General features: G+C 62.6%; 1 protein-coding gene across 1 annotated transcript; it reads left to right on the top strand.

The window, feature by feature from the left end:
• Positions 1 to 1,570: 1,570 nt before the first annotated feature.
• Positions 1,571 to 19,969, top strand: FLNA (filamin A). Its single transcript, XM_008060771.2, has 44 exons — positions 1,571 to 1,814; positions 1,913 to 2,010; positions 2,104 to 2,251; positions 2,877 to 2,995; positions 3,089 to 3,166; positions 3,253 to 3,415; positions 3,511 to 3,711; positions 4,258 to 4,395; positions 4,483 to 4,606; positions 4,746 to 4,882; positions 4,984 to 5,177; positions 5,401 to 5,514; positions 5,605 to 5,748; positions 6,240 to 6,363; positions 6,446 to 6,606; positions 6,694 to 6,784; positions 6,872 to 7,041; positions 7,283 to 7,400; positions 7,513 to 7,775; positions 8,029 to 8,626; positions 8,714 to 8,887; positions 8,969 to 9,131; positions 9,214 to 9,374; positions 9,471 to 9,641; positions 10,014 to 10,137; positions 10,231 to 10,387; positions 10,960 to 11,149; positions 13,425 to 13,672; positions 13,782 to 13,877; positions 14,005 to 14,107; positions 14,196 to 14,336; positions 14,427 to 14,555; positions 15,038 to 15,199; positions 15,289 to 15,492; positions 15,567 to 15,719; positions 15,847 to 15,969; positions 16,053 to 16,319; positions 16,473 to 16,610; positions 16,856 to 16,971; positions 17,508 to 17,640; positions 18,407 to 18,583; positions 18,746 to 18,964; positions 19,046 to 19,249; positions 19,567 to 19,969. Exons 1-44 carry the CDS (start codon positions 1,646 to 1,648, stop codon positions 19,752 to 19,754), a joined length of 7,293 nt encoding a protein of 2,430 aa, XP_008058962.1. The 5' UTR covers positions 1,571 to 1,645; the 3' UTR covers positions 19,755 to 19,969.
• Positions 19,970 to 20,796: the final 827 nt, after the last annotated feature.

A 20,796-nucleotide genomic window follows, 5' to 3' on the forward strand; every position in this document is an offset into this window, starting at 1 on the left:
GGGATGGGGCGGGGCCATCCTACCAGGCAGTCTCCCTGCCCTGGCCCTGGTCCTTCCCACCCTCTTTCGGGAGGCGGATGGGCTGCCACAGACGGGCCGAATATGGACTCGGGGGAGGGCCCAGCCTGCCTACCTGGGCCGGTGGGTCTGGCTTGCTCCGCCTGGTGCGGGTCCTCACCAGCACTTGTGTTGGGCTCGGTGGGGGCCTGGTGGGCAACCACAGCTGGCCTTGCGCCCTTGGGCTTCTCCGAATCCGCCCCCACCCACGCCATTTGCGGACAGGGAGAGGCAGCCATGTGGGGCCAGGACCAGCCTGGGAAGAGCTCGGCTGGTCCCCAGGTGCTTCCAGCTGGACTGGGAGGCACCTGCCATTGACGGCCCATTCGCGGGTCACAGGCCCACCCCCCCCAGTTGACTCACCAGACAAGTATTTTGTCTGATTATGGGGAAGCCAGCAGGGTTTCCAAAGATGAGCTCTTAGAAAGCCCAAGCCACCCCCACCTTGAGGAGGCTGAAATCCAGAGGTGGCCTTGGATGGGGCCCATAGCCCACAGGGGTTGCCATGGTGATGAGGGTGCAGGGTACCCGCCCTAACCACTTCCCCTGTGGTGAGCATGGCAGCCACACAAGGCTCAGGGACCTGCTAGATGGCAACTGGGGCGGGCAGTGGGTGGCAGCCGAGTGGGCTCTGCTAAGTCAGCGGGTCCCAGGGGTCCCCCCCAAGGCCTCTGCAACCCAAGCTCACAAGCAGGGTCCTGGGCTCCCAACCCAGACTTTCCCATCCCACCCTCCTCCAACTGGTTAATGGGGCTTCCCACAACATCTCCTGCCTGTCACCCAGCATTTCTCGATGGGCCCCAGTGAGTCAAAGTCACGTGGCCCAACTGTGGGTTCTTTCCGGCCCCTGGCCCCTCCCCCAGCCAGGCTGCAGCCTCCTGACTCCTGGCTTGGCTCTGCAGGGGAGGAAGTGGGGTGGGTGGGGTTCACACCCTTTCACCCAAAGGGTCCTTGCCCAACTCCCCCACTTCCCCTGCCTCACCCCACTTATCCTAAAGCAGCACTTGTGTTTCCCAACCACTCTGTGCCACCCAGTCTTCCCCTTCCTCGGCCCCAGCCCAGCTCGAGGTCGCAGCCTGGCTCTGGGCCAGCTGGGGCTGGCCTCTTCCTCTGCTTCCCCAGAAACCCCTGGAGAAGAGTGGTGGTTCCCTCTGGCGTCTGCAAGGCATTCATCCCCATCATCCCCCAGAGCCTCCCTGCCTGCCCTTGGGCCCGTCTTTTGCCCTTCCTCTGGGCCCGAGGTTTCCGGCAGTGACTTCTGACTGTACTGTACCGCCATCGCGTCTACGGGTGTCTCCTTCCCAAAGTCTGCTTCGTCTCTGTACACCCTCTGGCACCCCCACAGGGGCCCTGGGCAGAGAGGGCCAGATCTGCACCCGCCCCTGGCCAGGAGGGGCCCTGACCCCACAGCTTGGGAGCAACCTGGCTTCCTGTCCATGGCGGTGGGGGCGGGGGGGATGCCAAGCCGGCTGTCACCTGCCTGAAGCTGCTGCTCTTTGGCCTCGCAGACAGCAAGGCCATCGTGGACGGGAACCTGAAGCTGATCTTGGGCCTCATCTGGACCCTGATCCTGCACTACTCCATCTCCATGCCCATGTGGGACGAGGAGGAGGATGAGGAGGCCAAGAAGCAGACGCCCAAGCAGAGGCTCCTGGGCTGGATCCAGAACAAGCTGCCGCAGCTGCCCATCACCAATTTCAGTCGCGACTGGCAGAGTGGCCGCGCCCTGGGCGCCCTTGTCGACAGCTGTGCCCCAGGTGGGAGGCAGGGGAGGTGGAGAGTGGGGAGGGGCACAGGTAGGCCGCCTGCCAGGGTGTCCGACAGCTCCCTAACTCGGGCCTTCCTTGCGCCCCAGGCCTGTGTCCCGACTGGGACTCTTGGGACGCCAGCAAGCCCGTGAACAACGCGCGGGAAGCCATGCAGCAGGCTGACGACTGGCTGGGCATCCCTCAGGTATGCCCCTGCCTGGCCCTGCCCAAGGTTGTTGGGCCCGAGTGCCATGGGGAGGGCTCAAGCCCAGTGGCTTCTGTTTTCCGCCTGTGATAGGTGATCACCCCTGAGGAGATCGTGGACCCCAATGTGGACGAACACTCTGTCATGACCTACCTGTCCCAGTTCCCCAAGGCCAAGCTGAAGCCAGGGGCTCCCCTGCGACCTAAACTGAACCCAAAGAAAGCCCGAGCCTACGGGCCAGGTAAGGGAGCCTAGCCAGGGCCACACCTGTGTGCTGATGTCCTCCCCGAGGGATGGGGTCCTCGAAACTTGGGTGGCATCTTGGGTCACACGGTAGCTAGGTGGTCAAACACCACCCAAGAGTCAGGAGTAGGTTAGAGCTGGTGAAAATGGGTCACTTGACAAGAGCGTGCTAGGAGGTTCCTCCAGTGAAGGAAACCTGCTGTTACGTGTCCTTAGGGAGGGAAGACCCAGCGGCTTCACTGTAAATGGAGGCGAGCCAGCTTCCAATAGGAGGGGCCTGAAACACAGCCAGCTCCCACAGGAGCAAAGGGTTGGGTAACTGTACCAGCACTGCAAACCCAAACGTCCCAGAACACAGGCGCAGGCCTGTCCCAGCAGCAAGCTCTCAGCTGGGCCCCGAGGCCAGGCCTGGTGTGCTGGGTTTGCCCTGAATGAACTCACCCAGTTTGGAGTGTCCCTGAGCGGGGGGCCGGCAGGGAGGAGCCCTGCGCCAACACGCTGAGTCCCTGGCACTCCTGAAGGCCGGGGCTCTGCCTGCTGGCCTTGGTGTCAGGGCTGAGGGGGGAGGGTGCGGCTGTGGCCCTGACATCTGTTCCCCTCCCGGCGCTCCCCTCCCCTGCCAGGCATAGAGCCCACAGGCAACATGGTGAAGAAGCGGGCAGAGTTCACGGTGGAGACCAGGAGTGCCGGCCAGGGGGAGGTGCTGGTGTACGTGGAGGACCCAGCTGGACACCAGGAGGAGGTAGGGCCACCTGCTGGCAGTGGAGGGCCCTGCAGGGCCCCCTTTTGGCGAGGCTGCTGCCAGCAAAGGCTCACGGGCTCCTTCCCACCACAGGCAAAAGTTACCGCCAATAACGACAAGAACCGGACCTTCTCTGTTTGGTATGTCCCCGAGGTGACGGGGACTCATAAGGTGAGCCTTTGGCTGGCGGGGAGGCCAGTGGCGTGGGCTAGCTGGAGGCCGTGGCTTGCCCTCACACCCGGCCCTCCCCGGAACAGGTCACTGTGCTCTTTGCTGGCCAGCATATCGCGAAGAGCCCCTTTGAGGTGTACGTGGATAAGTCACAGGGTGATGCCAGCAAAGTGACCGCCCAAGGCCCTGGCCTGGAGCCCAGCGGCAACATCGCCAACAAGACCACCTACTTTGAGATCTTCACAGCAGGTGAGGGGAGGTGCCGAGGCCTAGCTGGTCCCGGAGATCTGCACGGAGGCCTGGGGGCTCGGAGGCCTGGGGGCTGAGCCGGTGCTTTGTGGCAGGAGCTGGCACGGGCGAGGTGGAAGTCGTGGTCCAGGACCCTGCGGGACAGAAGGGCACGGTGGAGCCTCAGCTGGAGGCCCGGGGCGACAGCACATACCGCTGCAGCTACCAGCCCACCGTGGAGGGCGTCCACACGGTGCACGTCACGTTCGCCGGCGTGCCCATCCCTCGCAGCCCCTACACGGTCACTGTTGGCCAAGGTAGGCCCGGCCCTGGCCGCCCTCCACTGTGGCGCTGCCGCCTGGGCCTCCTGCAGGAGGGGGAGCCCCCTGGAGTGGTCCCGCTGCAGCCCCGGCCCGGGGGACCCCTCTCTGAGCTTCCACTGTCTGGGCACACGCTGTCTTTCCTCCCCTGCTGGGGCCCTCGCTCCTCCTCTCTCGCCCCTCTCCCTCTCTCCTGTCCACGCTCTCACCTTCGGAGGAGCTCGCTCCAGCTGTCTAGAAACCTGCTGCTCTCTGCTCTGCCCACAGGGTCAACGGTACTTGGATCTGTCTTCTTCTTGGAGGGGAGGGCAGGGAGGCGCTCCGTGGGGCAGGGCGGGGCTCTGGGACAGGTGGGAGGAGGCCTGCTACGTCCCAGCCGCGCCACGGTCCCGGGTCGTAGTCCGTCCCGGTTCTCGCTTGCACGTCCCTCGCCGGCCAAGCTCCGCGGGAGCCTCCAGTTCTGACGGCCCACCCCCTGGGAGGCTAAGGAGGGGGACGCCCAGCCCCAGCTCCCAGCCGCTCAGTCGGCCCCTCTGCCTGCAGCCTGCAACCCAAGCGCCTGCCGGGCCGTGGGCCGAGGCCTCCAGCCCAAAGGTGTGCGGGTGAAGGAGACGGCCGACTTCAAGGTCTACACGAAGGGTGCTGGCAGCGGGGAGCTGAAGGTCACCGTGAAGGGCCCCAGTAAGTTAGCCTGGGGCTGGACCGGGCTGTGTGGTGGCAGCCCCCTGTTCGCTGCAGGGCAGGCCTGAGGCCTCCTTGTCTCGGCAGAGGGCGAGGAGCGCGTGAAGCAAAAGGACCTGGGGGATGGCGTGTATGGCTTCGAGTACTACCCCATGGTCCCTGGCACCTACACCGTCACCATCACATGGGGTGGTCAGAACATCGGGCGCAGGTGAGGCCCAAGCATCTCTCGCCCCGTGTTGTGCCCTCCATGCCTTCTATCCTTTCTCCCCACCGATGGTGAGGGCCAGGCTGGCTCTCCTGCAGGGCGGTGCCCTTCAGCGTCTCCTGTGTTGCTCTCTCATCTGCAGTCCCTTCGAGGTGAAGGTGGGCACCGAGTGTGGCAATCAGAAGGTGCGGGCCTGGGGCCCTGGACTGGAGGGCGGTGTTGTTGGCAAGTCAGCAGACTTTGTGGTGGAGGCCATCGGGGATGACGTGGGCACCCTGGGTAAGCTAGAGGCTGTGGTGTGGGCATCTGGGGACAGAGGGTGGCAAGGGCAGCCCACTCTAAGGCTTCAGGGCACTGATGGGGCTGGCGGCTGTTGTTAGGCTTCTCTGTGGAAGGCCCGTCACAGGCCAAGATCGAATGTGACGACAAGGGTGATGGCTCCTGTGACGTGCGCTACTGGCCCCAGGAGGCAGGCGAGTACGCCGTTCACGTGCTGTGCAACAGCGAGGACATCCGCCTCAGCCCATTCATGGCTGACATCCGTGATGCGCCCCAGGACTTCCACCCAGACAGGGTGAGGGCATGCAGTACTAGCCCAAGGCTTTGCTTCTACTAGGGGTGGGTAGGGGTGGGCATAGCCCCTTCCTGCCAGCAGAGCTGGGGGCCATGGGCCTAGGCCCTGGGCTGGTACGCCCGGCAGCATGTTCCTGCCACTCAGGGTCCCTGGCTACCCTGCCTGGTTGGAGGCTTTAGTGGCCTAGACTTGGTCCCCTGAGGTCTCGGTGGTCTCCTACCAGGTGAAGGCACGTGGACCTGGACTGGAGAAGACGGGTGTGGCAGTCAACAAGCCAGCAGAGTTCACGGTGGATGCCAAGCACGGTGGCAAGGCCCCTCTCCGGGTCCAAGTCCAGGTGGAGCACCCACCCGTGTCGGGGGCGGGGTGGCGGGCGCCCAGATCTGGGTGCTGACTGACAAGCTGTTTGCTCCTTGGTGCCTTGCAGGACAATGAGGGCTGCCCTGTGGAGGCATCGGTCAAGGACAATGGCAATGGCACTTACAGCTGCTCCTACGTGCCCAGGAAGCCGGTGAAGCACACGGCCATGGTATCCTGGGGAGGCGTCAGCATCCCCAGCAGCCCCTTCAGGGTAAGCTGGACCTGCACAGGCCTTTAGTCCACCTAGACAAAACTCACACCCCACACACTTAACCCACTTGAAGCGGGTAACTCAGTGGATTTCAGTGTATCCACGGAGTTGTGCAACTATGCCCACCATCTAAGTCTGGGATGTATCATCATCCCAAAAAGAAACTTTCCCGCGTCTGCGGTGCGAGATGTGGATGTCTCTGACCACCACACTGCCCTCCCTAGTCCCTGGTGGACCACAATTGTGCTTCCTACTGTTTTGGATATCTGGGTCCAAGTGTGGATGTGGACACTTGTTTTCACTTCTCTGGGGTAGTTAGTTGCCTAGGAGTGGAATTGCAGCATTGTGTGGTCACTATTCAGTCAGTTGAGGAACTGCCACTCTTCCTGGGCAGCTGTGCCACTTTGTGTGCCTGCCAGCAGTAGCTGAGGGAGCCTCTGCCTCTTCTCCAGGCTGCTCATGCCCTTGCCCTTGCCCCCTATGCCCTACAGGTGAACGTGGGAGCTGGCAGCCATCCCAACAAGGTCAAGGTGTATGGCCCTGGAGTGGCCAAGACAGGGCTCAAGGCCCACGAGCCCACCTATTTCACTGTGGACTGCACTGAGGCTGGCCAGGGTAAGGCTTGGCTGTTGCGGGGAGGGCAGTCGGGTAGGGCATCCCTACGAGGTCCTAGCCTCGGCTCCTTTCCCTGCCACAGGCGACGTGAGCATCGGCATCAAGTGTGCCCCTGGAGTGGTGGGCCCTGCTGAGGCCGACATTGACTTTGACATCATCCGCAATGACAATGACACCTTCACAGTCAAGTACACGCCCCGTGGGGCTGGCAGCTACACCATTATGGTTCTCTTTGCTGACCAGGTGGGTGCTGCTGCTTCTAACCCCTGAGACGGCTGGCTGTTGGGGAGCTGCTCTCCTCCTAAGCCCTCCTCCTCCCGTCCCCTGCAGGCCACACCCACCAGCCCCATCCGGGTCAAGGTGGAGCCCTCCCATGATGCCAGCAAGGTGAAGGCTGAGGGCCCTGGCCTCAGTCGCACTGGTGAGGACAAGTACCCTAGGAGGTCGGGGACATCAAGGGCGGGGTCTTGGGGCAAAGTGCCCCTAGATGGCTACCGTGTCTTTTCAGGTGTCGAGCTCGGCAAACCTACCCATTTCACGGTCAATGCCAAAGCCGCTGGCAAAGGCAAGCTGGATGTCCAGTTCTCAGGGGTAGCCAAGGGAGATGCGGTGCGAGATGTGGATGTCATTGACCACCACGACAACACCTACACAGTCAAGTACACTCCTGTGCAGCAGGTAGCCATCCTCCTCCACTGCGGTCACTGAGTCCACAGGCCTCCTCACATGCTGGCCTAGGTGGGCCCCCTCCCAGGGGCGTTCTGCCCTCTGCCATTCCCTACCTGGGAGAGGGCAGGCATGGGCGTGGTGGGAGGAACCGGGAAGCAATGCCAGTGCTCTGAACCCCCCCGTCCGAGCAGGGCAGCTGCCAACTGGGGGACCAGGATCCTGACCCATGACCCCCTCTACACCCTCCCAGGGCCCAGTGGGTGTCAATGTCACTTACGGAGGGGATCCTATCCCCAAGAGCCCCTTCTCAGTGGGAGTGTCTCCAAGCCTGGACCTCAGCAAGATCAAGGTGTCTGGCCTGGGAGAGAGTAAGTAATTGGGAGCGTGTTGCAGCCACTCAGCGTTCCCAGCCGGGGGCTCGCCCCAGGCCTGAGCTGGGTTTCACCGCTTGCACTCGCCCTCCTTTCATCATCTCAACAGAGGTGGATGTTGGCAAAGACCAGGAGTTTACAATCAAGTCCAAGGGTGCTGGTGGCCAAGGCAAAGTGTCATCGAAGATCGTGGGCCCCTCCGGTGCAGCGGTGCCCTGCAAGGTGGAGCCGGGCCTGGGGGCTGACAACAGCGTGGTGCGCTTCGTGCCCCGTGAGGAGGGGCCCTATGAGGTGGAGGTGACCTATGACGGTGTGCCTGTGCCCGGCAGCCCCTTTCCTCTGGAAGCCGTGGCCCCCACCAAGCCTAGCAAGGTAATTGGGGTAGAGGGGGCCCCAAGAACGAGCCCACTGCTGGGGCACCCCATCTTCTCCAGGCTCGCCCTCCCCCATCTCATTTTAGTCCCGATGACTGATGGACGGCCCAGCCGGCAGGCAGCCTGGGCCTGTTCGTGTCCTGTTGGGAGGGGTGGGAAGCCAGGGCAAGAGGAGGTGGTGGAGGCTCGGGCTGGAGAGCTGGGGTCAGGGAGGTCGCGTGGCCTTGGCTCCTGACGCCCTCTTTCCTCAGGTGAAGGCATTTGGGCCAGGGCTGCAGGGGGGCAGTGCAGGCTCCCCTGCCCGCTTCACCATCGACACCAAGGGCGCTGGCACAGGTGGCCTGGGCCTGACAGTGGAGGGCCCCTGCGAGGCTCAGCTTGAGTGCCTGGACAATGGGGACGGCACATGCTCTGTGTCCTACGTGCCCACTGAGCCCGGGGACTACAACATCAACATCCTGTTTGCTGATACCCACATCCCTGGCTCCCCGTTCAAGGCCCACGTCGTTCCCTGCTTTGACGCATCCAAAGTCAAGTGCTCAGGTCCTGGGCTGGAGCGGGCCACTGCTGGGGAGGTAGGCCAGTTCCAAGTGGACTGCTCAAGCGCAGGCAACGCAGAGCTGACCATCGAGATCCGCTCAGAGGCGGGGCTGCCAGCTGAGGTGTACATCCAGGACCATGGTGACGGCACTCACACTATCACCTACGTTCCCCTCTGCCCTGGGGCCTACACCGTCACCATCAAGTATGGTGGCCAGCCTGTGCCCAACTTCCCCAGCAAGCTGCAGGTGGCGCCTGCAGTGGACACCTCTGGCATCCAGTGCTATGGGCCTGGGATTGAGGGCCAAGGTGAGCAGCCTTGCCATGGGATGCATGGTTGGGGCGCGGAGAGCCAGGGCCCAGAGCCCAATGCCTCCTCCCTGTGTCCCTTGGTAGGCGTCTTCCGCGAGGCCACCACTGAGTTCAGTGTGGATGCCCGGGCTCTGACCCAGACTGGAGGGCCCCACGTCAAGGCCCGTGTGGCCAACCCCTCAGGCAACCTGACGGAAACCTACGTGCAGGACTGCGGTGATGGCATGTACAAAGTGGAATACACGCCTTATGAGGAGGGTGCGCGCTGGGCCTCCCCTGGCGGGCGGGTAGGAGGCAGGGCCCGCCCAGGCTCCTGCTGACCAGCCTGCCTTCCCCCAGGACTCCATTCTGTGGACGTGACTTACGACGGCAGCCCTGTACCCAGCAGTCCCTTCCAGGTGCCTGTGACTGAAGGCTGTGACCCCTCCCGGGTGCGTGTCCATGGGCCAGGCATCCAAAGTGGTACCACAAACAAGCCCAACAAGTTCACTGTGGAGACCAGGTGAGTGAGCAGCCTTTTGGACACAGAGGCAGGGGATGGGCCTGGAGACCCCAGGAAATGACAGGCTGTCTGTTTGAACCAGGGGAGCTGGCACAGGGGGCCTGGGCCTGGCTGTGGAGGGCCCCTCTGAGGCCAAGATGTCCTGCACGGATAACAAGGACGGAAGCTGCTCAGTCGAGTACATCCCCTACGAGGCTGGCACCTATAGCCTTAACGTCACCTATGGCGGTCACCAGGTGCCAGGTGAGGAGGCGATGGCCAGGGCAGGGCTGGGGTGGGCCTGTGTGCTCATGCCAACTCTGTCTTATGAAGCTGCCATCCCTCTGCCCCAATCCCTAGGCAGCCCCTTTAAGGTCCCTGTGCACGATGTGACAGATGCATCTAAAGTTAAGTGCTCTGGGCCTGGCTTGAGTCCAGGCATGGTCCGCGCCAACCTCCCTCAGTCCTTCCAGGTGGACACAAGCAAGGCTGGTGTGGCCCCGCTGCAGGTCAAAGTGCAGGGGCCCAAAGGTGAGTGTCACATTGCTGGGACCTGGGAGTCAGGAGGCTAATGTCCTCTGTGAGGAGGGACTGGAGGCCCAGCAGGCAGAGGCTGGGACAAGTGTGTGGGTGTTTGATGGAAGTGCTTCAGACAGTGGGGAGACCAGGAAAACGCAGACTAGATTAGACAGAGCTTGACCACTGAGCAGATGTGGGAGGGAAGGCAGGCAACGGTCTAGGATGGCCCCCAGATGGGTATCTTGTGCCACGAGGGTTCAGGGCCATTCCCGGGGTCGGGCAGATGAGGATGCAGCGAGGGCTAGGCCTGGGGCTGAGCCTTGGCCATGCGGTGGGGTGGAGGCCCGAGGGGCTGGCTGAGGCTCACGCTGGGACTGGGGCCAGGCCTGGTGGAGCCGGTGGATGTGGTGGACAACGCTGATGGCACCCAGACCGTCAACTACGTGCCCAGCCGAGAAGGGCCCTACAGCATCTCAGTGCTGTACGGAGACGAAGAGGTGCCCCGCAGGTAAGAGAAAGGGCCCGCTGCCTGCTGGGAGAGGCCCAGGCTGGGTGCCGAGGCCCAGCCTGCCTGACTGCTCACCACACGCCCACCTCACAGCCCCTTCAAGGTCAAGGTGCTGCCTACACATGATGCCAGCAAGGTGAAGGCCAGCGGCCCCGGGCTCAACACCACCGGCGTGCCTGCCAGCCTGCCCGTGGAGTTCACCATTGACGCAAAGGATGCCGGAGAGGGCTTGCTGGCTGTCCAGATCACGGTGAGCCCAGGCACAGGGCGGGAGGCAAGGCAGCCCTGGCCGGGCAGCTGAAATGTGGGGCTGCAGCGTGGCCTCTAGGCGCCCTAGGGAGCTGCACCAAGCGGTCCCCTGCCTCTGGCTCACTAAGGTTGCGACTACCTTAGCATAGCAGTGACAGGCTTCCCCACACACATTTGTTCACTGCATTGTGCATGTTGCCAAAGCCCATGGTGCCTCACCTTCCCCGTTGTCGTCCCACAGGGCAGGTCTAAAGATAGAAGCCTGAGATCACCCAGGCGAGCTCCTAGTGCTGAGGCAGGACCTGGGGCCGAGGGTAGGAGCCAAGTGCTGTTGGGATTTAGTAAAGCAGGATGGGTGCCAAGCTCCCTGGCCCTGCCTGTCGCCACAGCAGGGAGCCTTGGGTGTCTCAGGGTTTCCGTTCTAGACTGCCCATGGGGAAGAAAAGGGCAGTGCCAGAGCGAGCAGCCAGTCTGGACAGTTGAGAGACCTGGAGACTGTCCCTCTGGCAGCAGTGCTTGGCACTCCTTTAGGAGGGCTCGGGCCGACAGTCTCCCCTGCACCCTGCCACGCAGGACCCTGAAGGGAAGCCGAAGAAGACACACATTCAAGACAACCATGATGGCACATACACGGTGGCCTATGTGCCGGATGTGACAGGCCGCTATACCATCCTCATCAAGTATGGCGGCGACGAGATCCCATTCTCCCCGTACCGAGTGCGTGCCGTGCCCACCGGGGATGCCAGCAAGTGCACAGTCACGGGTGAGCCAGCCCACCAGTGGCCAGCGCGGCACTCGGCCCGGGGCTTGGGTGTGCCTGTGTGCAAGGGCTCGCTGCTTGGGGTGGCGTGTGGGAGTGGGGGCCGCCCCCTTGAGTGACTCACCTGACCTTTCTCCTTGCTCTCTGCCCTCTCACCTCAGTGTCAATCGGAGGTCACGGGCTAGGTAAGCCGCTTGCTGGGGCCACTCCCAATGGCCCTCCTGCCCAGAGGGGCAGCTTCCTTTCCTCTCGGGGCTGATTCCCTGGACAGTTCCAGCTGCAGCTCTAGGCAGGGACAGAGTTGGGGGGAGGGCTCAGGACGAGGCCACGGGCTGGAGGGTTAGGGCCCAGGGAGGCTTCCGGAGCTGAGCATGAACACTCCAGCCCTTCCCCTCTCTGGGCCTCTGTTTCCCCATCTGAGAAACTTGGGTTGCAGCTGAGAGCTTGGGGTGAGGTACATCCTGAGAGGCACCACACTGGGGACCTTGGGGTCTAGGGATCTTGGCACCCCGGGGAAGCGCAAGGGCTCCTGCGTGGGCTGAGGGGACGAGGGGTCTCCCCCACTCAGTGGGAGGCCCTGGCCCCAGCCAGATCCACAGACCCCCATCCCCACCTCCCAGGGGCCTCTGCGTCCCGGGCGGGGGAGGTGCATGAGCGGGTGGGGCTGGCTGGTAGTGTCGACTGCTTGGGTGGCCAGCATGGCGGGGCCTGGCCCAGCCTCAGAGCCCCAAAGTGCACTCTATGGCCCGCCTCTCTCTTTCCCTCCTCCCCTACATCCCCAGCAGTGACGTTATTCAGACATCCCCCAACCAGGCTTGGAGGATCCCCTGCCCTAGCCAAGGCCTCCCCAGGGATGCTGATGGGAGGCTATAGCTGCTGGAGGGCCTCTGAGGCTGTAGGCCTGGCACCCTGGCATGGTGGCCAGGGAGAGGGTTAGAGGATGGCTAGGGTCTTGTGGCAGATGGCTTTGTAGAGCAGGCTGTGGGATCTGAGATGACAGGCGTGTGTGTGCAGAGAAGGGGAAACGGGTGCTGATCGCAGGGATGAGGGCAAGACTGAGTGACTTCAGTTGCCCTGGCTACTGTTTGCGGAACGGAAGCAGGCAAGCCAGAGGGGTGGCTCGGTGGCCATGGGACTTCGGGGGGGAGCTAAATGAGGGGGCATTTTTTTGAGGATGGAGGAGCCAAGGGCTGCTGACGGGCCGGGGCTGGGCAGGGAAAGGGGGAATCGGGTACCTGTGAGGTGGGGCCCAAGCCACAGGCTAGATGGTACGAGTGGGCAGCTCGGGCCACAGATGGCCAGGTCTAGCACTCAGGAGGGCCACCTGCAGAGTCTAGTGCAGTGGGAGCCCTTGGCCAATAAGGGTACTTGGTGGCAGGGTCCGCTGAACTTGGCCCTCAAGTGGGTTTCGTGCTCCAGCTGCTTCCCTGGCGGGAGGCCAGGCCACAAGGGGCGCTCTCACTGCCAGGCCTCACAGCCCACAGCCCCCAAGCCTCCACAGCTGAGCCCCAGATCATAACGTCACTGTCCCTCCCCTCTCCTCGGGCATTCTGGGGCCCTGGAGGCTGCTCAGCTGCTCTGCCCTTGCAACCCAGCGGTGATGGCTGTGGCTTGGGCCTCCTGTCCCCTGTCCCCGGTGCTGCCACTGCTCTGCCAAGCCTGCTGTGCTGTGCTACTTGGTGCTCACCCTGCTGCCTCCCTGCTTCCCTGCTGCTAGCTCCCGCCGGCGCCAGGCTGCTTCTCACTGCTAGCCTCTGGTTGAGCGAGCGTTCTCAGTTGTCAGGAAACTCCAGTTTCACCTTCAGGCCTGGAGGGTAGGGAGGCGAGCGTCACGCCCCCCACACTGCAGCAGGACTCTGCCTCACTGCGCCACACACAGCACTGGGGGCCGGGGCCAGGCCTCAGGGGCACAGGCAGCTGTGTGCCCAGCCAGAGCACTGGCGTTCGTCCACGTGGGCCATGGCGCTGGCTGAGACTGGGTTTTCAAGGGAGGTGGCAGTCAGCATTTTTGCTGGGATGGGCTGGGCCCTTCCTGTTCCTCCTGGGCACCTGGGTGCCACCTGCCGAGCCTCTCCCCCGTGGGCACTTGAGGTGGTCAGGAGAACTCTCCCTGCCTTCTGAGAAACCACTCGCCATCCAAGCTTGGAGGGCGGGACGGGAGGCCTGGCTGTGCTTGGTGGTGGCAGTAAAAGGCCTGTGTGGGAGCAGGCAAACGGGAGCAGCCTGAGCCCGAGCTTACCTGCTGGCCCCCCTCTGGGGACCCACCCTGCCCCACCAGGTGCTGGCATCGGCCCCACCATCCAGATTGGGGAGGAAACGGTGATCACTGTGGACACAAAGGCAGCGGGCAAAGGCAAGGTGACATGTACCGTGTGCACACCTGACGGCTCAGAGGTGGATGTAGATGTGGTGGAGAATGAGGATGGCACCTTTGACATCTTTTACACGGCTCCCCAGCCGGGCAAATACGTCATCTGTGTGCGCTTTGGTGGCGAGCATGTGCCCAACAGTCCCTTCCAAGTGACGGTGAGGAGGGGCCTGGGGGTGGGTCAGCAGGGGTCTGGGCAGGTCCTGGCCTGTCCCCCTGGCGCCCCTCTGTGACAACAGTCTCCAGCTCTCTTGCTTTGCCCTGCAGGCTCTGGCTGGGGACCAGCCCGTGGCGCAGACCCCGTTACGGTCTCAGCAGCTGGCCCCACAGTACACCTACGCCCAGGGCGGCCAGCAGACCTGGGTACGGCCTGGCCAAGGGGACACTGGGGCTGGCCAGCTGGGTGTTCCATGAGCCCGTTTCACCACATGCGAGGAGGGACCCCACATCCTCCCACCACCTCTCACCCAGGCCCTGTGTTTCACTGCAGGCCCCAGAAAGGCCCCTGGTAGGTGTCAATGGGTTGGATGTGACCAGCCTGAGGCCCTTTGACCTCGTCATCCCCTTCACCATCAAGAAGGGCGAGATCACTGGTGAGTAGGGGGCTGGGAAGGTGCTCAAAAGCTGAGGTGGCCAGGGTATGCCCATGGCTGCCCTGACCTTGGCTCCGCTGCCTTGTAGGAGAGGTTCGGATGCCTTCGGGCAAGGTGGCACAGCCTGCCATCACCGATAACAAGGACGGCACCGTGACTGTGCGCTATGCACCCAGCGAGGCTGGCCTACATGAGATGGACATCCGCTATGACAACATGCACATCCCAGGTGGGCCCTCCCACCCCACTGCCACTCGCAGAGAGATGGGTGGGGGAAGACACAGGCTACCATTTCACAAGGCCCCTCTTCTTACCTCAGGAAGCCCCTTGCAGTTCTATGTGGACTATGTCAACTGTGGCCATGTCACTGCCTATGGACCTGGCCTCACCCACGGTGTGGTCAACAAGCCTGCTACCTTCACTGTCAACACCAAGGATGCGGGAGAGGGTGAGCAGTAGTTCTAGTATCAACCTGCTCTGTGCCCGGGACACCTGCACCTGGCACTGGCCAAGGCCTGGATTCAGGAGACATTCTCAAGAGGGGCTCCCTGCCCTGCTGCCCTGGCCTTTTCCTTTGCGTGGCTGTCGGGACGCTTCACCAGTGCAGGACCAGCAGTGTGTCCCTGGGCAATTCCCATGCTTACCCATGAATCTCTTCAGGGGGCTTATCTCTGGCCATCGAGGGTCCATCCAAAGCAGAAATCAGCTGTACTGACAACCAGGATGGGACATGCAGTGTCTCCTACCTGCCCGTGCTCCCTGGCGACTACAGCATCCTGGTCAAGTATAATGAGCAGCACATCCCAGGCAGCCCCTTCACTGCCAGGGTCACAGGTAGGTGCCACTGGGAACAGGGATGGAAATGGGCAGCAAGGGAGACTTGGTTTCCTGCAGCTGGACAGTCAGTGATGGACGGCCTTCCCCTGCCAGGTGACGACTCCATGCGGATGTCCCACCTAAAGGTGGGCTCAGCCGCGGACATCCCCATCAACATCTCAGAGACGGACCTCAGCCTGCTGACGGCCACTGTGGTGCCGCCCTCAGGCCGGGAGGAGCCCTGTCTACTGAAGCGACTGCGTAATGGCCACGTGGGTAAGATGCCAAGGAGCCGGGGTTTCTGGAAAGGAGGGAGTCTGGGGGGCCCATGCTGTCCCCAGCTGACAGCCTTGCCCTGTGCCCAGGGATTTCATTCGTGCCCAAGGAGACAGGGGAGCATCTGGTGCATGTGAAGAAGAATGGTCAGCATGTGGCAAGCAGCCCCATCCCAGTGGTGATCAGCCAGTCAGAGATTGGGGATGCCAGCCGTGTTCGGGTCTCGGGCCAGGGCCTCCATGAAGGCCACACCTTTGAGCCTGCGGAGTTTATCATCGACACTCGAGATGCAGGTAGGTTGACTGCCTGCCAGCTGGGGCAGGACCGCCGTGCTTGGCATCCTGGCTCAGGGGTGTCTATCCCCTAGGCTATGGTGGACTCAGCCTGTCCATTGAGGGGCCCAGCAAGGTGGACATCAACACAGAGGACCTGGAGGACGGCACATGTAGAGTCACCTACTGCCCCACAGAGCCCGGCAACTACATCATCAATATCAAGTTCGCTGACCAGCATGTGCCTGGTGAGTGTGGCAGCTGTGTCACACACGGCCCACCCCCCGCCGCCACTTGGCAGCTCTCCTGGCCTCACCTGGGGCCCACCTGCAGCAAGTAACTCACATGGGCGCCGGTTGCGCTTTCTTCCCACAGGCAGCCCCTTCTCTGTGAAGGTGACAGGCGAGGGCCGGGTGAAAGAGAGCATCACACGCAGGCGACGGGCCCCTTCAGTGGCCAACGTTGGCAGTCATTGTGACCTCAGCCTGAAGATCCCTGGTAGGGCCTATGGGGAGCTGAGGTAGGGAGAGAAGGGGAGGGGTTCAGGGCTGCTGCTCACCAGGCTGTCCCCCCACTTGCAGAAATTAGCATCCAGGACATGACAGCCCAGGTGACCAGCCCATCAGGCAAGAGCCATGAAGCCGAGATTGTGGAAGGGGAGAACCACACCTACTGTATCCGCTTTGTGCCTGCCGAAATGGGCACACATACAGTCAGCGTCAAGTACAGGGGCCAACATGTGCCTGGGAGCCCCTTCCAGTTCACTGTGGGGCCCCTGGGGGAAGGGGGTGCCCATAAGGTCCGAGCAGGCGGCCCTGGCCTGGAGAGGGCCGAAGCCGGAGTGCCAGGTAGGCCTGCTTACCCGCCGATCTCCTGCCCTCCTGGTGGACCCAGGGTGGGGATGGGGGTAAGGGAAGTAGCTTGCAGCCACGTCCCTCTGGGCTGTGCTTGGTGGGGCCTATGCCAGAGCAGCTCTCCATAAGGACACTGTTCTTCCACAGCCGAATTCAGCATCTGGACCAGGGAAGCTGGCGCTGGGGGCCTGGCCATTGCTGTCGAGGGCCCCAGCAAGGCAGAGATCTCCTTCGAGGACCGCAAGGATGGCTCCTGTGGCGTGGCTTATGTGGTGCAGGAGCCAGGTACTGGGAGCCCAGCTGGGGTTTGAGAAAGTAGGGCCTGGGTGTGAGTGTTGGTTCCAGGGCTACACAGACAGCCCAGCCCTGCTTCTGCTCTCCACCTTGAGGGACCAGGGCCACCTGGGCTATTGGCAGGAGGTGGGAGGCTCAGAGACTGATGAGCTGGGGCTTCTCAGGATGCTCTCCGGGGCTGGCCCCTGGGGACATGTGGTCTCCCCAGCGCAGTCTTGTGCTCTCTCCATGCCCAGGTGACTACGAGGTCTCAGTCAAGTTCAACGAGGAGCACATCCCTGACAGCCCCTTCGTGGTGCCTGTGGCTTCTCCGTCTGGCGACGCCCGCCGCCTTACTGTTTCTAGTCTTCAGGTGAGGCACTGAGAGAAACCGCCCTCCGGGGGCTCCTGGGCCCGGCCAGACCAGAGCCACAACAAAGAGCAGGCTTTGGCCCTGTGTCAAGTGACCTGCCTGGCCCAGCTCTGGGCACTGGGCCTCTGCTCTGGCCGGGTGCAGCCCACACTTGGGGTCGGCAGGAAGCACCCTGTCCGCCATGTGGAGTTTTTCTCGTGTCTCAGGTCTAAAGGCTTTGAACAGAAGCCTGTGCCCCTTGAGCACCAGGGCTGAGGTTTAAAGAGGGACAGCCTGCCAGGGCTGGGTGTTGCCCACAGAGTGGGGCCACCCTCCCTTCCTGCCGCCTGGGTGTGTGATTGCAGAGCATGGGTTGGGGGGTGTGGGGGTGTGCCTGTGGCTTGCGGCCCCTCGCAAATCAATGGCTCTCCCTCTTTAAACCAAGTTGGACGCCAGATGGGTAAGTGTGACCTATGGGCCCCTACTTCTGGGGCCCTGCCCTCTTCCTTTGCCCTGGCCCCAGCTACCTCATCTAACGACGTCTGCTGTGCTTCTAGGAGTCAGGGCTAAAGGTCAACCAGCCAGCCTCTTTTGCAGTCAGCCTGAACGGGGCCAAGGGGGCAATCGATGCCAAGGTACACAGCCCCTCAGGAGCTCTGGAGGAGTGCTATGTCACAGAGATTGACCAAGGTGAGGCCCTGTCCCTGCCCGGCCACCCAGCCATCTGCCTTGGCCCCACCGGGGGCAGCAGGCCTCCCCGAGCCCTGCCCTGATGGCTGGAAGCAGGCTGAGTGTGTAAAAGGAAGGTACTGCTCCTGTAAGCAGCCAAGATGGGGCCCCTTCCTGGGTTCCCTCAGCTAGGCAACTCTTTCCCAGTCGGTGACCCAAAGCCTTTGGGGTCTGGCTTGACAGCCATGGCCACCAGGAAAGCCTTCCACACCCAGTACCCTGCAGTCTCTGGAGGAAAAAACCAAGTCTGGCACATGGCGGTCTGGCCCTTTAGCCAGGGGCTTGGCTCTTACAGTCTGGGGCAGCCCTGGGGACAGGAGAGGTTGGGAGGCTGTTTAGCCAGTTTCATGACCTAGTCCTGCCCCTCCCGGCTGCATGACTTGAAGAAAGTTCTTGCCCATCTCCAAGCCCCAGTTAACATGCAGATGATGTGGTGTTCATGGTAACCTTCCCGAGGGGCAGCGAGGCGTATGTCCCGCTTGTAAGGGGCTTCTGTCCAACGGGTGGGCAGCCACGGCTTCAGCCCCCGGCCCTTGGACGGTCTGTGCTGCAGGATGTGGGCACCCACGATGGCCCTAGCAGCACAGGAGGCTCCACAGAGCTTCCGGGCAAACACTGATGGGTGAGGGAAACGGGGAGGGCCAGGCTCGAGGCTGTTCCTTACAGATGCCATCTGCTGGTTGCAGTGGAGGGACCCCAGGCTCACGGTGGCCCTTTTGCTCCTCAGATAAGTATGCTGTGCGCTTCATCCCACGCGAGAATGGCGTTTACCTGATTGATGTCAAGTTCAATGGCACTCACATCCCTGGAAGCCCCTTCAAGATCCGAGTTGGGGAGCCTGGGCATGGAGGGGACCCAGGCCTGGTGTCTGCCTATGGAGCAGGCCTGGAAGGTGGTGTCACAGGTAGGTCTATGGGTTTGGCTTCAGGTGTGGATGCAGCTGCTAGGGCCCTGCCTCCAAGGTCCTGGTGAGTCAGGAGGCATCTGGAGGTGACAAGCCTGCACTGGATGGCTGAGGACAGGGAGGCAGGCCAGGCTGGCTCTGCCTGACCTCCCATGCTCCCAGGGAGCCCAGCCGAGTTTATTGTGAACACAAGCAATGCGGGAGCTGGTGCCCTGTCGGTGACCATCGACGGCCCCTCCAAGGTGAAGATGGATTGCCAGGAGTGCCCTGAGGGCTACCGTGTCACCTATACTCCCATGGCACCTGGCAGCTACCTCATCTCTATCAAGTATGGCGGCCCCTACCACATTGGGGGCAGCCCCTTCAAGGCCAAAGTCACAGGTGAGCCTAGGGCCAGGCTGCTGGTGCCCTCCCAATGCCTGGCACTTCAGCCACCTCAGCCCCACTCTCTCTGCTCTTCAGGCCCCCGTCTCGTCAGCAACCACAGCCTCCATGAGACATCATCCGTTTTTGTGGACTCCCTGAACAAGGCTACTGGCACCCCCCAGCATGGAGCCCCAGGCCCAGGCCCTGCTGACGCCAGCAAGGTGGTGGCCAAGGGTCTGGGGCTGAGCAAGGCCTACGTGGGCCAGAAGAGCAGCTTCACAGTAGACTGCAGCAAAGCAGGTAGGCAGCCCAGGGCCCGCCAGCCTTCCAGAAAGACTAGGCCAGACACTACCACGGGACCAGCATCTGGGAGGAGGGGGACCTGCCTGGAAGGTGTGGCCATCACTTCTAGAGCTACCTCCCATCTGGGCCTCCCTACCATCTCCTTGGAAGAGCTGGAGCTTGCCATGCTGGCCTGGGTAGGGGGAGGGTGCTGGCTGCTCTTCGGGAAGGGCCATCACCCAGAGCAGGTAAGGGAGAGGAGGGCGCAGGATGAGGGCCACTGGTCATTGCCTCAGAAGGGGGCCAGGCCTGTGACAGACCCCTTCCTGTCCCAGGCAACAACATGCTGCTGGTGGGGGTCCACGGCCCAAGGACACCCTGTGAAGAGATCCTGGTGAAGCACGTGGGCAGCCGGCTGTACAGTGTCTCCTACCTGCTGAAGGACAAGGGAGAGTACACGCTGGTGGTCAAGTGGGGCGACGAGCACATCCCAGGCAGCCCCTACCGGGTCGTGGTCCCCTGAGCCTGTGCCTACGCCAGAGGCAGCTCCCATGACAAGTGTCCTTATGCCTGCCCACTACCTGAGCATCCCCATCCCTCAACCCTGGCCCTCCTGGACTGCCCTGGCCACCTGTCACCGCAGCTGCCCCTGCCCTGCGCTCACCTGCCTCTCCCAACTGACCACGGGCCTCTTGGCTTTCACTTGGGCAGAGGAAGCCATTTGGTGGTACCACCTGTCTTCTTTGGTTCTGGGAGGGGTGAGGGATGGGGGTCCTGTGCAAGACCACCCTCTAGTTCTCCTCCCTGGCCAAGAGGAATAAAGTTTTGCTTCCATTCTCCTGTGGGTGGCTGTAGCCTTCTTGGGGGACGGGGACTGGGTCAAAGTCAACCTGGCAGGGATGCCAACAGACAGATCAAAGCATGGGCTGAGCACAGGCTACTGGACCTCCAGGTGGCCTGCCTGCTGGCCCAGTGCCCAGGGGCTCTTGCCTCAACCCCCCTTACTCTAGGAGGCACCATCTGCACTGTTGGGAATGACCACATACGCAGGGGCCCTTGGCAGCCCTGAACGTCGCAGCAAGTACTGGGCATCTCCCAGGCAGCTTGAACATGTCACTATTCCCTATGTAAGAAACTGATGAGTCCACCTTCCCTGAGAGGCAGGCTCAAGGTTTCAGGCCCCTAAGTGAAGAAGTGGGAGCGGTGGACGCATTCCAGGCCGCATTCCCAGGGAAGCATGGCACCCTTGCCCCAGGCGGCCTGCCTTCCGTCCCTGGGCGGGTCTTGCTGTGTCTCCCTCTCGCCCTCAGTGTGCTGGGGCTATCTCGGCCCCTTGCCCGATGAGCCCTGCTGCATTCCTGCCCACGGGCCCCACCTGAGCATCCCACGTCCTCCGGCTCCCGCTGCTGCCTGCACCGTCAGACACCTCCCCACCACAGCCCACAAGCTGCCCGCATCCTGGCCAAGGGCTGCCGGTGACCTTGGCCCTCACTCAGACCCACTGACAGACACCACCACAGCCCAGACACCTGCGGACAAGACCAGGAGCCAAGCTCACTGGCTAA

This window comes from Carlito syrichta, unplaced genomic scaffold (genome assembly GCF_000164805.1).
Source record: "Carlito syrichta isolate Samal-C Ts95f unplaced genomic scaffold, Tarsius_syrichta-2.0.1 Scaffold304725, whole genome shotgun sequence".
NCBI lineage: Eukaryota > Metazoa > Chordata > Mammalia > Primates > Tarsiidae > Carlito > Carlito syrichta.